General features: G+C 39.9%; 1 protein-coding gene across 4 annotated transcripts in view; it reads left to right on the top strand.

Annotated features, from left to right (window-relative positions):
• Positions 1 to 16,390, top strand: part of oxsr1b (oxidative stress responsive kinase 1b) — a 35,942-nt gene extending 19,552 nt beyond the window's left edge. For 2 of the 4 annotated variants that reach the window (XM_068343908.1, XM_068343907.1), the window contains 16 exons: positions 2,627 to 2,768; positions 8,284 to 8,339; positions 8,532 to 8,641; positions 8,987 to 9,088; positions 9,216 to 9,349; positions 9,465 to 9,513; positions 10,571 to 10,636; positions 10,718 to 10,840; positions 10,983 to 11,060; positions 13,097 to 13,132; positions 13,323 to 13,514; positions 13,662 to 13,717; positions 13,847 to 13,899; positions 13,997 to 14,065; positions 14,179 to 14,243; positions 14,744 to 16,390. In XM_068343908.1, coding sequence (XP_068200009.1) covers positions 2,627 to 2,768; positions 8,284 to 8,339; positions 8,532 to 8,641; positions 8,987 to 9,088; positions 9,216 to 9,349; positions 9,465 to 9,513; positions 10,571 to 10,636; positions 10,718 to 10,840; positions 10,983 to 11,060; positions 13,097 to 13,132; positions 13,323 to 13,514; positions 13,662 to 13,717; positions 13,847 to 13,899; positions 13,997 to 14,065; positions 14,179 to 14,243; positions 14,744 to 14,818 — 1,406 coding nt within the window. In that variant the 3' untranslated portion in view covers positions 14,819 to 16,390. The remainder of the gene's footprint in view (positions 1 to 2,626; positions 2,769 to 8,283; positions 8,340 to 8,531; positions 8,642 to 8,986; positions 9,089 to 9,215; positions 9,350 to 9,464; positions 9,514 to 10,570; positions 10,637 to 10,717; positions 10,841 to 10,982; positions 11,061 to 13,096; positions 13,133 to 13,322; positions 13,515 to 13,661; positions 13,718 to 13,846; positions 13,900 to 13,996; positions 14,066 to 14,178; positions 14,244 to 14,743) is intronic. The other 2 variants (XM_068343909.1, XM_068343910.1) reach the window with 2 other exon arrangements.
• The last annotated feature ends 80 nt before the right edge of the window (positions 16,391 to 16,470 follow it).

The following is a 16,470-nucleotide window of genomic DNA, read 5'->3' as shown; positions in this document are numbered from 1 at the left end:
CTTCATGTCTGTTTGTTCCAGGGATGTGTACCTAATTTGCATTGGGAGCAGTCATGTGAGATTATATGTGAAGCAGTCAAGTTGAGACACACGTCCATGCTGAGTGTGATCTGACGTTGGTACTTTGTTCGACTCCTTGTAGTTTTGCACTGACTTAGTTTTGAAATCCTGACAAAGAGATTACCTGATGTGATGCTTTTGACACCGACTTGAGATTTTGCATGCTTGACTGCACATCATGCTGTTAAAACGTAATTCATTCCCTGTGATTTGAATGAAGTTCCCTCGAGGAGTTGGAAAGCTGCCAAACAGGTGTTGTTTCTGTAGGAAGAGAAAGTTTTTCCCATGCAAAATAAACCTCTTGATTGTAAACCTGTCAGGCAGCGTCACCGTGTTGAAACAACCTAATGAGACGGCAAGAGTTCTGTCACGAGTTCAAGTGAAGCTGAGTTATCCCCCTAAGCCTGGTAGCAATCTAGAAACGTGTTTATTGTGAGCGGTTTTGTTGATGTACGTTTTCTCCCTACCAATATTTTTCTGTTCCATTAAATGAAAGGTTTTGCTTTCTCAGAATACAGTTACTTGATTTCTTGTCAAGAGATTGATAAAAAGATACTCACGCTGCACACGAATGTATTGAATATAAAAATGGCGCCAGCAGTCGGTTAGCATGGTTAATTAATTCAAAGTTTGGGAATAAGCTCTTGCACATGAACTATTTTGTCACTTTTCTAATGTATTCTTGGACTTCATTCCTTTCACTCACCCTCCTCACTCCGGTGACTCCCTGATTGTCTCCTGTCACTTCCTCTCCTCCCTATTGTTATTTCATATTGAGAGCAATGCCATGACGCTACAGCCAAAGGATTGAGAGAGGAGTGCACCGTGTTGAGAACAGTCGAACTGGCTGCATTTTCGTAACGTGCTTCAAAGAGCTGCAACATCAGAGGCTGCTGTCTTTTTTATGCCCTCCCTCTTTGCTAGTACACTTGCCCACACACGCACCTGCTATTGATCTCACATTTTCCTCCGTCTGTTCTCTCTTTAAATGGCTCTGTCACATTTTCCTCCATGCAGCGTCACTGTACGATGGACCCGATGAACCCACTGTCTCTCCCTTACTTGCTCATCCCAGTCTGCTTTGCTGTGTCTCAGACTGTCTACAATAACACCATCTAGTCTCAGGTGGACCGCGAGTGTTGGTTCCACTGGGTAATTCAGTGCTCTACTGTGAGCCGTAGACAAGGACACTCTGAAGTAATTGAGAGAATAAATATCTTTGCACTTCAAGCCTGGCAAACAATCAGGCACAATCAATTTAAACCTTGAATTGTGTCATGGACAATGTTCCGAACCTTGAAAAGGCCATTTTCAGCGTTTTGTTCTCAGATGTGTGTGTGTGTGTGTGTGTGTGTGTGTGTGTGTGTGTGTGTGTGTGTGTGTGTGTGTGTATGTGTGTGTATGCGTGTGCATGCGCGTGTTTGGCTGAGGGTGTGTGTGTGACAGATAACATGGAAGGGTGATGTTTGTGTATAACCGCAACACAATGCAGCTTGTCACTCCTCTTGGCTCTCCGCTTTGTCCCCGTTCACCAATGTCACCCAATTTTCTGTCATACCTAATGCAAATATGGAGCCTCTTTTTAGATGGATGTTCTTTATTCAATGGAAAGTTGCACAAAAGAAATGAGACACTGACAGCAGTCTGATTCCTCATCCAGATCACTGCTTTCATTCAGCAGGAGCCAGACTGGGGAAATAAGATGACAGGCATGCTTATCTATGAGTTATCTGGGCAATTCCAAAGATATTTAAGGTGCATGAGAATTCACATGCAGTTATTAGCATTAGTATTCTGAAGCTCTGTTTTTAGTTTTAAGTTAAGTTGTTCTTAACCACAGAGATGGACTGTAGTCATGATGTCATCAACACGGAGACAATGTCATGACTCATTAGCTGCGGTGATTGTAAGTGGGTGCAGATTGCCAACTGTGAACTCAACATTTATATTAAACTCATTTAGATGGTAAAGTTTGAACAAAAGTCCTCTGAGAACACAAAGTAAATCTAATTTAACCTCTGGACCGCATCCAAACAAAGTCTCCTGATGATGTTACACATTCACTCTGCTGTTTATTCGATGAGATGGGGGTCTGTTTTGTAGGTACCGACTTCACTTTTGACAGTGGCGCATAAAACAACATGAATTCATATTAAGGGTGGGCTGTCTGGCTGTTTCTATCTCCACAATCTTGTTTGTTTTGCCATTGCCAGGTGGAAGGGTCATGGACATGTTAATGGTTATCTACTCTTTTGCAAATGCAGCTAAATCATTTTTTTCATTTAATAAGATCAATCTTATTTTGTGTTGGATGAAATGTCTTTGTCTACCCACAACCATCCATCAGCAAGTACTGTATGTGTTTTCAGTTTGGATTTGATTCCAAATAATTGATACATGCATGTCCAAGGTGATTTTGGAACTACAGTAACATGTTTGAAGAGGTCAGCTGATGATTACCTTTCATTTGTTTGACACTGTTGTTAACCATCACCAATGCAGTTTCAAGAAAAGAGAATCAAAATATGAGAAATCTAAATTTTCGTTTTAATTTTTTGTCATCCAGGTTCTGTGCTGGACGTGATCAAGCATATCATCTCTCGTGGCGAACACAAGACGGGGGTCCTGGATGAAGCCAGCATAGCCACTGTGTTGAAGGATGTGCTTGAGGGTCTTGAGTACTTACACAAGAATGGACAGATTCACAGGTAACGAGACTCATGTTCCTGTCCTCTATTACATTAATAACACTCACGAAGTACCATAACTTTACCAAAGATGCTCTGGGCAGGCATTTTAGAAGCAGCGACAGATGTTTGAACTGAGACCACCACTGGTGATGTCAGGTCAGGTACCCTTTCAGACCCAGGGTATAATGACGTCCCACATCCAAATCATGCGGGAGAAGGAGGATGCAAGATGCCATCTCAATCACATACCTGTACACACGTGTAATATGTTAGCGTATACAACATACATTTTGGGATGCCTAAGGGATTCATCATGATTTATCCACCATAATTTAGTATTTTTCAGTGATCTTGTCACTTAATTCTTATGATTTTATAAAAAAAAAACAATTACAAAAAAAAAAAAGATCCCGGCAATATCACTGGCAATCTGCTAATTAAGTCGTGCTCTTCGCACCTAATTTAATGTGTTGTTTATTGCACAGAAGGCATTGCTATTCTTTTTCAGGCTGGACAACAGTACGTAGGGAACGGCATTTTCAGACATCTATTTTGACTCATTAAATGTCAGGGATGTCTTTGGCATCTATTTATAGAGATGAGGCAGTATATTTGCCCAGTTGGGCCACAATGACTCATCCAGAAGAGAACAAAGAATCACATTGATGACTGTCTCTCCTAATTTCTAATTATAAATCTTGGTGATACACACACTCATTGTTATAAAGAAATGGAATAACTTCAGGTTTACAAGATAATCTTCATGAATTACTGCATAAATTTGCATCGGTGGAATGTGTTAATGGCAGATTTTCATGCAATAAAACATGTGAACTTGGAAGTTCTCCTCCTGAGCCCGTTCACGTTTAAATCGCTGCACTTCAGCCGTTACGGCCAACCCAGTCGACACGCTGGTCGGAAGCCTTTGCTCTGCCTCCTCTTTATTTAATATTCATGACTCACTTTTTCCATACCTCTTCTCTTTTCTCCACTTACGCACATACTTCCAGTGATAGCCTCAAGTGTAAATAATATATAGGTTTTTTGGTTTTTTTCTCATTGCGGTTAAGAGCTCAGTAGCTTTTAAAGTAGTCCTTCAATGAGATACGGGGAAGAAAGTTTGATTAACATATAATTTTAATGTAATCATTTAGGTAAAGCGTCAGCTCCTCAACTTGTTAGTTTAGAAAATAAAGGCTGCATCCTGTTGAAATTATAGATGGAGAAAAAGAATGAACATACACAGTTTCAATGGCTGCGATAAGGAAAATCCACTGCGGCATACCTCTGCTGCAGCATTGAAGTGGACTTGCAGCAAAATGTGGCAGGGTTACCATCACTATTAAGAGATAGGGAATGTTTTTTTTTTCTTAAATTAAAAGCTTCCCTCAACTCTGTGTCCTGTCTGAAGAGGATCATTAATAGATTATTCATTCATCACTTCTGTCCACTCCAGGCAGAGAGGTGTTACTCAAGGAAAAGCGAGTGCGAGATAATCCCCCTCAGCACTGAAAGCCCTCGACGACTGGAGACGCCCTGCTAAGTTGATCAGGGCCTGCTGATGTAAACGTGCACACATGGCAGTGCGAGTTCCTCCTGTATAAAGCTGGATCACATGAGTCGGAGCCTCCGGAAAGAAGCCGATCGACAGAGGCCTGACAGTGAGGGAGAGAGGAGAGTGTCACATGAGCACATGAGATGCACCATCCAGCCTGGGATGGCAGAAAAGCAATTAGAGCATTGCAGCTGTGGCTGCATCCTCAGCCAGAGACATTTACCACAAGATGGCAAACTGCTCTGCGTCTACATTCACAGCAGCGCGGAAAGTCGGGATTCAGAGATCACACTGGTCCTCTAGCCTGAAAAGCAGGTAGATGTCATGCGTATGTTAAAAAACAACAACACTCTAAGCTAAATTTATCAGTTGGTCAAATCTCAGAAAGTAAGACCTTGAGTTAATTACTTCAAAAGGTCCCTAGACGTCGTTCGTACTGCTGTGGGGAGCTCTTAGCGTCACTCATCTTTTAAAACTCTTGTCTTCTGAGGGTACATGCCTGGCAAATTACTCTCCATGTGGTTTAATAACGATCGGATAATGGCTGTGGTTCTGCTACGTCTTGAAGCAAAGAGTCTCTTGTTGGACATATAAGGACAATTGAAAAAATAAAAGTTTAATGTCATAAAGTCGAAATTGACAAAAAAAAAAAGTTTGGAAAGAAAACCAGATGAGATTGAAACCCAGCAGATCAACCAAATCAATTTAAGCAGAGCAAAGGGGCGATTTTGTTGCAGTCTCAGAAGACATGGCTAAAAGAGGAGGAGGGGATTTCATAAAATAAAAAAAACCCTTTCATAATCTTGTTATGGGCACTGAGAGCCTTGCACTAAGACGTGATGTCGCAGGAGGTGACCCAGTAAACCTGCAAGGTGCAGGAGCTTCCACATGAGAATGATAAATCTTCCTGACAACTTTACACCATGGCTGTTCTCACTTGGCTGCTGCCTGGGTATCATTTCAGTAAGTCATAAACCACATAATGGTTTATTTTTCAGTTTATTTTGGTTGCATAACACCATCCAGCATCATAGATAAGCGTTAATCTGCTTTAATACATAGGAGTAAGTAGTATACTTTGGTTCTCCTGACCTGAGGCAACCTGCTATTATGACATACAGTATGGCAGGATGACAAGAAGGAGTTGGAACTGCAGGTTAACATTTTCCTCCCTGCCACAGTGTTTCTTTGAGTTTGTGTGGTGCATTGTGCCACTGCCTCCTCCCTTCCCCTCTTCCTCTCCTGTGAATGTTAATGATTGTCTGCATTCTGCAGCCTCTTTCTCAGAGCGTTGCAAACTGCTGCAGTAAACCACAGCCTCCGTGTTTCCTGAATTAGCGACGGCGACGTAGTCAAATGGCCTTGATGTCTCAGGTGGCGTTTCACCAGGGTGGATCGTTTTATGTCATAAGAAACATGCAAACGAGAATTGATATGTGAAATAATGTAGTGTGGCTTATTTAGACATTAAGAGTTGAGATAAGTACAAAGAGGCTTTGGCAGTAAAATTGCTCTGATTAATAGCTTTCAAGTGGAGCTGGGTGGTAAAAGTTGGGATCAATTATTTCAAGCTTTTACCTTGACGCCAATTAATGAGCACCAGAGGGAAGTGAGCAATGGAGCTGCACAAACCTTTGACTGTTTGTACTTGTTTCGTCCACAGGGCATGCAGGATCTGTGCATTGAGCTACTAACATTAATCGGACGTGGTAGAACTGACTATTACATATTGTTTTTCATTTCAAACATTGAGAACACTATTGATCAGTCTGACATGAAGAAGACTAAGCCCAGAGTGGGTAATTGGCCTTAACTGGAGCCATAATACCTCATTCAAACAAAGCACATCATCGACTAGGGTAAATCCTGAATCACCAGCGCTCAGCGACTTGACTGCAGCCATCAAGAGATGAGACTCTGCTTTCATACATGAGCAAAAGTATTTTGGGATACTCCCAGACTTCACCCTCAGATGGTCCACTCTTCACTGCCACTCATCTTGAAAAAGCAACATCTAAGATTGCCAGATATAAATCATCGCCGTTGTATGTGTTACCTGCTAAAGTGGAGGATGATCATGTTCTTAATTAAGCAGAGCTGATGAGGACAAGAAAGTGGACAACACTATTACACCAGCTCATCTAGGTGATATTATAACACAGCAGAGTGACGGTGGGACAATCCAGAAGGTTTAGGAGAAGATGTCTCTTGTTTCTCAAACGCACTTTCAAAGGCTGTCTTGTTTTGTTTGGACTTTTTTTCAGCTTTATTTTTCTTCAACCTTAATGTGACATTTACATACCGTAATTGAGAGTAATCTGTACACACATCAAACATTTTGAAGTGTAAAAACAAACAAACAACAAAAACCACTGGGGTGCAGTTATACGGCCTCTGCATAGTTTTGTTCCTATCTAAGCAGTGATTTTTGCCCTCCAGCGGGAATCCCTTTGATTCAAGTCAGCGGTCCTAATATGTCACACATGCCGCATTCCTCTCTGTGTCTCACTGCTTGCCACTCCCTACCCTTGTCAGTGAGATCTGTTGTCTGTGTGGTGTTTTACTCAAGCATTGCTAGGGCTGAAGAAGCCTCTCCACTTGAGTTTTCATCACCGTTTAAAGGAAAATCTGAGAGGGGACCTGCAAACTTGAGATACCCCGGAGCGTATTGCATGTCTCCAGCAGGCTATTTGTAAAGACCGCAACTCTAGTTTTTAAGTGTCAAGGCAGATTAAATTGTATTCCATATAAACTGAACTATTTTTTTTGTTAAGATGAATTTTTTCCTCATCTAAAAACCAGAGATCAGTCTAATTAAACTTTATGAATACCTGTTTCTTTGCTGGAATCAAGCAACAAAGCTACTACCTTTTTACTTCAGCTCCCCCATCTGGTAGTGAGGAGAACTACAAGCAATTCTTTTGAATAATATATCAAGCAGTCAGTATAGATTGAAGATGTATCACTGCTAATATAGTCAGAGCTGTTATAAATAATTCAAGATTAATTCATGGTTGACTGAAGGTGGAAGTTGTACTATATTTTTTAAATTTAGTTATTGCCTGGACAGCAGACAGACCTAATTGTTGTCGCCAATGACTCTGATGCCATCCTTACTTCATATTCTCTCGCCTCTAAGTTGAACCCTGTGACTCTGTCTATTAAAGTCTGTTGCCATGACAACTCTGCCTTGCTGGGGAAGAGGCAGTGTTCAGTATGTGTGGTAGTTAGTGTGATTGTGTGTGAGTGCACACGGAGACAGACGGGCAGCTAGACAGTTGTCCCTGCTGAATCCTTTTAATCGCCACCGGGAGAGGCTGAACAGAAATGACCAGATTAACTAGTGGCTGTGAGCGTGTCGCTAATAAAGACCTAATGAGTAGAAAGTCAGTAGTAGGAAGAAGTAAACCTTGAACCCTGTACAGCTATATTCACACCGCAGGCCAGATGTCATCTGTCACTCGTGTGTTTGTGGGGTAGGAGTTATTTCTGTTTTCTCCGGACAGTGTGAACAGAATACATCTTCTAAAATTGTATTACTTCAATTGTTATGTGGATCACTTTCAAACATGATCCTAAATCGGATGCACATCAGACATATGCAGATGTAAAAGCAGGTTGAACAGTTGAATCAGAGTTCGTGTGGCTTTGCTACCAAGCAGTCACATCAGTTGTATTACTGTTATTGGACAAAGTTTAATCTGAAGGGTTGTAATAATGACAACTGAGGTGACTTGATTTTGTGAATTTAAGAAAATCTGTTTTTGCCGTCTTTGGACTGTCACCACTCTTCTGTTACCACAGAAATGAGTGCCTGCGTCACTCTTTTATTCATTTTGAGAGGGAACTGGAATACTAATAACTTTCAGACGAGACAGCGGCAGTTTTTCCTGAACAGATTTCAGACAATAGAAGAATTTATGACAAGTGTGTGAAGTGATTGTATAACACCAGTAAAAATGTTGTATTTTCTTCCAGAGACCTTAAGGCTGGAAACATTCTCCTTGGGGAAGATGGCTCAGTACAAATTGCAGGTACTCCGTCACAAGGAAACACATCTTTGACACCTATGACTGCTGATTCAGATTAGGAGTGAAGAAGTCGTTAGGCTGCGCCGTAGCCACATTTACTCCTTTTTATGCCGACATCTCTGTTAGCGAAGAGACCTAGTTTGTAAAATAAAAATTAACTTCATTTTGTTCAGCTTGTTTTCTCTCTTTGTTCAGATTTTGGCGTCAGTGCCTTTCTAGCAACGGGCGGTGACATCACTCGAAATAAAGTGCGCAAGACATTTGTGGGAACGCCATGTTGGATGGCACCAGAGGTCATGGAGCAGGTTGGTTCCAATAAGTAACCATGACAACAGCACACTTGATCTTAAACAGACGAATAAGGCCAGCTAATATTTCTTTTAAGCTTTCCTATCTGGCGCTATGTTTTTAAATTCATGGCCTGTAGCCAAGGCTCGTCATCTCCACTATAACTACCTTAAGCACTCAGAGACCCTACAATGAAATGAGTGGGGTCTAAATCTGAAGGTCACATGACTCTAAATATGAAAATAATGGAGTTTGTATTGCTAGGACTGAACTTGTTTTTCTTTTTTAACACGTTCTTTCCATGAGCACTGTTCTGATAGGCAGAGCTGATCTCTAATAGTTGAATGTGCTTGCTACCACAGTTGAGGGGTTATGATTTCAAAGCAGATATTTGGAGTTTTGGGATCACAGCCATTGAACTCGCCACGGGGGCTGCACCGTATCACAAATATCCACCAATGAAGGTAAGACCATTACCAAACATGTGTACTTGATTTGAAATTTGACTCAGAACAAGATTATAAAAGTTATAAGAACTTGCTGTGGACTTACAACTTGTTCTTGACTTAATATCCCTTGTTGTCCCCTCAGGTCTTAATGCTGACACTACAGAATGACCCCCCAGTTCTGGAGACCGGCATCACGGACAAAGAAATTGTGAAAAAATACGGCAAATCCTTCAGGAAGATGATCTCCATGTGTCTACAAAAGGAACCGGAGAAAAGGTGTTACTAATAATTATTTCAATCATTTGGCTTCACTGGAATGTGTTGGATCATTTGAACTTTTATTCTGTTACTGTGTGTGTTGCTCATTTGTTGTCATGCTGTTGTTTTTTAGGCCAACATCTTCAGAATTATTGAAACATAAGTTCTTTCAGAAAGCAAAGGTAAGATCTTGATTCTAAACTGAATCAGTTATACAATGAGTCAACATTACCATTGTTTCAGGCACCGGTTGAGCTGGTTGATGACTAAAGAGTCTGAGTCTGCTGAAGTGATTGGAAATGAATGGCCTCTCTTGTGAATTGACCTGTTATTTACTGCAAAAATTGTACTTTTTTTTGTCTTTGTAGTGAAAGTGCTTTAATATAGGATAAATAATTAAACTATAATACATTAATATCTCTCAGGAGTTGTGTGATGTGTGGATTCTTCTCACTTGGCTTCACTCGTCAATGACGCAGGCTGAGGCCATTGCAGCATTCCTTTCATTACTGACCATGCAAAGCTCTTTCTAACAAAGGCAGGGATAAGCAGTCTAACTCTAGCTTCCGGCTGCTTGTTACCATAGCAACTAGAACAAAAAAGAACGCTGGTTCAGCATGTCACTCCAAACAAATACAAAGTGGTTGTTTTCCTGGACTTGGCTCTGGTTAGAAGCAAGAATTGTAGTACTCAGTAGGTACAACAGAGGGCAGCCTTTAGTATTGTTTAGAACAGAAACGCCAATGAAGAAGCAAACTAGTCCTCAGTTGGGCTGGTTGATTTTTATTATTTGTTGTTCTGCAGGTGAAATAAGTTTAGATCTAATGTGAAAGTTTAATGCAATCATTTAAAAATAGACTGGAAAAAAAGAATAATTGTCTTTCATTATGTGGTGAATCTCTGCCCATGCTTTGATACTTTTACCAGTACCAGTTTACCTCCAATTTCTCAGTCTTTGTTGCCTCTGTTTAAACTTGTTATATTTATTCCAACTTTAATATCATAAAACAAACACTGGGGTAGTTGGCAATAAAACACACGCATTGAATAGGCGACATGTTGGTATGAGGTGACTTGTACGACATTTACTGATTTACAGTAGATTTAGAGACTTTCATAAATTTGTTCACTTTGTAGTTAATGTTCGTAGCATTTCATTTCTGAGCAAATGAGGCATCAAACAAGATAAACAGTTCCAAAATTTTCTGACAGTCTTTCATTTCTCTCCTCTTGTGACAGACCCATGACTATTTAAATGAAAAGTTACTTAAGAGGGCACCCACTATAATAGAGCGGTCGAAAAGGGTAAGACAATAAAGATCATATCTATACCTTGTTTTTTACTGCAAAGATAATGATCTCAGCTCGGAACATATTTGTTGTCAGGTGCGACGAGTTCCAGGGTCCAGTGGTCGACTGCATAAAACAGAGGATGGGGAATGGGAGTGGAGTGATGACGAGTTGGATGAAGAAAGTGAAGAGGGCAAAGCCGCTGTTGCTGCATCAAGAGTGAGATTAACGTACAACTGCCCCCCACCCCCTACCCCCTCACATGCACTCATTATGCATCACTTGCATTTGAATTGTTGTGCAGTAGCATGTTTGTCCACTGAGCCTCCTGTATGTATTTATGTTCTGTCTTACGGCCAAGGAGCAGCAGGTGAAGCCTGTTGGCGCTACCAGGCGACAAGTGCGCTTCTCCTACCCACTCGAGCTGCCTGCATCCAGGGTTGTTCTCTTGCCCCCACAATACAGATGGCATTCCCCTAACAAGGAAAGACTCTGCTCATATTAGCGAGGGGGGCATGTGACCAATAAGAAGGAAGGAGAAGACCTCATAGGGAGACATATGGTACAGCAAAACGGCGAATAACCTGCCGGGGCTGTAAATGTGACTTTTTTTTAATTAATCTGACTTTTGGTTAAATATGCATTCACTTTAGAGCAAGGATTATAAGACCTTGTCCTTCAGATGGTAGTAACTCATTTCTACAGTATTCATGACTTTATGGCAGGTTATCAGAAATAATCAGGAAAAGATTATATCAGCATGTATCCAAGTACAACTCTGTACAAACCAGTTAATCAGTACATAAAACGTCTGACATTTGTTTTTATTTTCAGGGTAAGGTGTGTTTGTAGGATAGTAGAATCTTAACATTAACATTAGATGAGTAACTGGATTGTATGCCATTTATTCCTTAAAATTCAGGATGAAATTACCATTTCGTTACTGCTCAAAGGATTTCTTTTTAGTTGTGATAAATTTCAGTAAGCTCACGTCAGTTTTATAGGTAAGCCTTTTCAGTTTGCCTTTAGAGAACTTTGTTCATCCAGCAAGTAGGAGGATTTTTCCTGGAAGCCATCTGTATTTCCGTTTCTCTTTCTAGATCACTTTTTGTTTATACTGACCAAATTTAATCAATACAAGGGAAACTTCTTATCAACCCTTTCAGTGATTTTTTTTTTTTTGCAATTAAAGCTCTAAAGACCATAAAAAAGAAGTGATTCAGATTTTACAGCATCTGCTGCTTTGATGCTGCTTTTTTGGCAACTTATAAGCAAACTGAACTTTTGCATTTTACCAGCGCTATTGACTGTTGAATCCCAGAACTCTGTGTAATATGTGAGTGTGTTCAAGACTAATACAGCCTGATACACAGTCACTTTCTCAAATTCCTGAGCTAATTGGATCAGCTGGACTACTCTGTCAAGTCAGTTTGTCTTCGTTTGGGCCTGTAAAGCAGATGGGCAGTTTGACTAATACCAGAATGACCTCTCTCTGCTTTTCGTACTCACCTATATCTGTTCTCCGCTTCCTTCATAAATAAAATATGAATGTAAACTGCAATGCTAAAGAACAGAAACATTTTCACTTGTTTACAGCTCAGTTACGTGCACCTATAGGTGAATGCTCAGCAAAAAGTAAACCCATAGGTGAGGGATGTGACCTGGAGACCTGCATCACGAAACCATTTCTGTCTGACCTGTGAAGACACACAAACGCACATATTGCTGATGAAGCTGATGTAGGTGCAGGGAAACTGTTTCATAAATATCAGCTGCTCAATCCTCAAGTCATGAGACGCTACATGAGGACACATGGATCACCCAGGATGCATCTGACTGTATTCGGTCATCATGTGATGTATCATATCACTCACACATGCAGCATTCGCTGAGTGACAACACCATATTTGGGACAGTAAATTACAATAGATTCTTGCAGTTGGCATTTTTATTCTCACAACTAAGATCTATGTGTTTTTTCTTTTGCTGAGCTTAATAAAATCACCATGAATCTATTTCACATGTTTTTGGGGTAGTTTGGGAGCTTTCTGTAAAATTGAGGTGAAGCACAGTTGGAAAACTGCAGATGAAGCTGTCAGTTGCGACGGCAATCAATTGATTGTATTTAATCCTTACAAATACAGTACAGTACAGGGTTGATCAGACTCTGCACTTAGCATCTTTACTGTCTCTTCACTAACTAGTGCAGTATAATCCAACCATATCATGCCGTGGGGTGAGGTGTGGTGTACAGTAAGTATCTCCACTCTCATTTCAATGATGTATCACAGTAAAGGAGATGATGGTAAAAGAAGAGTGATAAAGAAAAGTAAACAAGTGAACTCCTTTAAGTCTGTTGACCTCGCTTTGTGTGTGTGTGTGTGTGCATTCTTTGCGAGATGTGTTAGCTTTGATAAATTTGCCAAATTGATGCCTTTTTCTGAACATTTTCTTCCACTATCTGTTTTTGAACAGTCACCAAGAGTGAAGGAGGGATCACAGAATTCAGAGGTGGGTTTCAAAAGTTCAACCCCAGGCTTCACGATGATGATGAAGGTGTTGTCTTGCAAAGTTTTCACAATAAGATTCAGGTCATCGCATTTCCAGTTGAACATTCCAAAATCAGTCGGAAGAGGAAAACTCTAAAACAGGCATGGACATGGAACGCTGTGCAGGATTTGACTAGATTTCATTCTTTCAGTCTTTCCAGACTCCTGAGGCTTTAAGTAGTCAACTCCAACCAGTGACGGCGGGCCAGGCAGAACTACCTCAACCTGCGTGCCAGGTCCCACCGCAGCCCACATCTGTCAACACTCAACCCACTGCCCAGGCGTCATCTCCCACACCAGGTGTACCCACCACCACTGCTGCTGCCGCTGCTGTTCCCCCACAGGTCAAACAGTTTTTCATCATGCATCTTTTGTTAAAGTCTTCAGATGTGTCTACGATCTAATATGATGTAGAATATTTCATGTATTCCTGCACAGGTGTTAGTTCCTCTTTAAAGCTCAAATGAATTTCTTAATCTGTATTTCGACAGGCTCAACCCACCTCTGGGGATGTCAAAGCACCCATTAGTTTGGTATTAAGGTTAAGGTACGTTCACTGAGCAAAAGACACTCGTACAATTTAGCCCATACTTGTTTACTATTGATACTTTACTGTTGATGGAAGTCTTAAAAACTCTCTGATATATAACCTGGTTTCATGTTTTTATCTTTACAGAAATTCAAAGAAAGAGTTAAATGACATCCGTTTTGAATTCATGCCAGGAAGAGGTAAGTCAATTTTACATCAAGAGTTTTAAGTGATTCACAGTGTAAACAGCTTTGGCTATTTAGTTTTTTTTTATCTCTTATGCTCTTGACGTTTCAGACACAGCAGACGGTGTGTCCCAAGAGCTGGTGTCAGCCGGCCTGGTGGATGGGAAGGACTTAGTAATAGGTCAGTGATTTAAAATACAAACACTTCTTAGCTTCTAATTTTAATTTGTTGTGCATTCATAATATTTTTTCTGTTTGCTTTTAATGGACTGAAATACTATCTTTCTTTTCTAGTTGCTGCAAATTTGCAGAAAATAGTTGACGAGCCTCAGGCCAATAAAAATGTCACTTTCAAACTGGTGAGTGAAACACATTCACCACTACTGCACAATGATTAATCCTGGTTTATATGAGAGCAGCAAGCAGGAGCGTTCGTTTTATGATTGACAGTCCAATCAAACTAATAGGTGATGGATCACCTTGAAGTGGAGAAAAAATACAAAATAACTTGATTGACATGAATAAAGTAGACCTAAGCTGTGATTATTGAATATACACATCTTGTCCATTTTTATATTTTCTGTAATTACACCTTATACTCTCTCTAGCTGAAAGGTGTAAGTTTCTTTAAACAAGTGAACAAGTTTATGTTAAGGTTCATATCAATAAACTGTTGGAAATCATAGGAAATCAATCCTCACATATAGGAAGCATATGACTGAAAATGTTGGAGAACATCACATTTTTTTGAGATGCAATGAGAATATGAGTAATAAATCAAAAAATCAACCCCTATAATTTCACAACAATAGTGAATAGAAACAAATATTTTATGTTTACCGCTGTTTTTTTTCCACAGGCGTCAGGAATTGAGGGATCTGAAATACCAGATGACATCAAATTGATGGGCTTTGCTCAGCTCAGCATTAGTTAAAGTGTTGTTCTACTTGGGACCGTGACTTGCCTAAAAATGTGAAAATTTCAAAAAAAAATAGTTCCATAATTTTTTTCTTTCTATGGCTGTAAAGAAACCACTACTGCCAAAGAAAACAGTACCATTTTGTCACCCATAGGATTATGTGAGGCCGCCTCGCTGAGCCAAGCGATCGACTGAAGTATCGGAGCATACAGTACAAGAATCACTTTAAAAAGTTTACATGTAGGAGGTTGCAAGTATCTACAAACAAACTTTTCCCTTTACCTTTCTGGTGTCCTTCATTCTGTCATTTTTTTTTCTTTTTAATTTGTGATGCATTTGCACAATCTGAACTAACGCCCTTGAGCCCTGATAAGTGTAACAATGCCTTATAACCATCAGAACTACTGAATGCACGTTTCGGGGAAGTTCCCTTGTTACCATATGGAGCAATATGTCTTCTGAAATGCACAAATGTGGTTTTAGTTGCTTGTTTCAAACTTTTTACTGGATTAGGAAATGGGATGTACCCCGCATAAGAAATCTGGAAGTAATGAGGTGCATCGAATTCAATGTGAAATAAAGGATGACACTTTAATTTTACATTCACATTACTTTCTGAATCCATAACTCCCCCTTCTGTCAAAGTTGGAGTGAAGCAAAAAGTTTTTCAGCGGCTGAAACCACAAACGTGTCTCTGCATTTGTCAGCTTCTCAAATTCTTATAAAGTACTGAAGTGCATTTTTTTGTTTATGTGGGTGAAACACAAATACTTGATTTGACCTCACATATGTACATAGTTACATTTGGCTCTGATTTGTTTTTATACTGGGTGTTTCACTCTCGGCCTTTTTTCTGTCCACGATCGTGGGTTGTAGCTCTCCGTGACGGATGAGGATGACACTGCAAATTGAACATCGAATCCTCTCATTGTTATCTGACACGCCATCACTGCATGTCATATTTAAGTCTTTTATTTTTCTTTTGCTTTTCATAAGTTTTGAACAGCAGCTGTTAATGTCTGGCTATCTTAAATTGTCCCAAATTTTGAGCTGACTACAAACACGTCTCAGAATTACCTTTCTTTAATCCTCATCAGAAATTACCCAGCTGCTTTGAAAGATTTAAAAGATTTTACACTCTAAATTTGAAATTGTTAAGCATTTTAAATAAAAGTAATCTATTCTGGATTTGGATGATTAAGTTATCAGTACAGATGTGTCAACCATTCAGTAACACCCTGGATGTATTACAATGAATGTGCGTCTGAACGTTACTGGCGCTAATGGCTTCATTTGACACCCTGCTGTGAAACTCCAGCAAGGTTTTACTGTTGAACTCGGTGATGTGATGAAGTCATAACCCTCCAGATGCCATATTGAATGAAAATGAATGAATTTTTTTTTGCTTGCAGATAAAATGTCAAGAGAAAAAAAAATCTTTTTTTATGCTAGCCTTAATTTGAAAATGACCAAGTGTATTTTTTTTTTTTTTTGAAAAATGTCAACTTTTGATTCAGATTTTCAGTGTCTTTGAAATGTAGCCATTGTTACACCTGAAGATACATGAAATAAAGATACAGGATTGTCGACCCTGTGTTCTCCTCAGAGGGGTGCGAAGATATCAGCCACCTGACGTTACTCTAAAATTACTATCTTACAGTTTTTGG

Source organism: Antennarius striatus, chromosome 20 (genome assembly GCF_040054535.1).
Source record: "Antennarius striatus isolate MH-2024 chromosome 20, ASM4005453v1, whole genome shotgun sequence".
Classification (NCBI taxonomy): Eukaryota; Metazoa; Chordata; class Actinopteri; order Lophiiformes; family Antennariidae; genus Antennarius; species Antennarius striatus.
The sequence above is the reverse complement of the archived record's forward strand: the minus strand, read 5'-3'. Positions and strand labels throughout refer to the sequence as shown.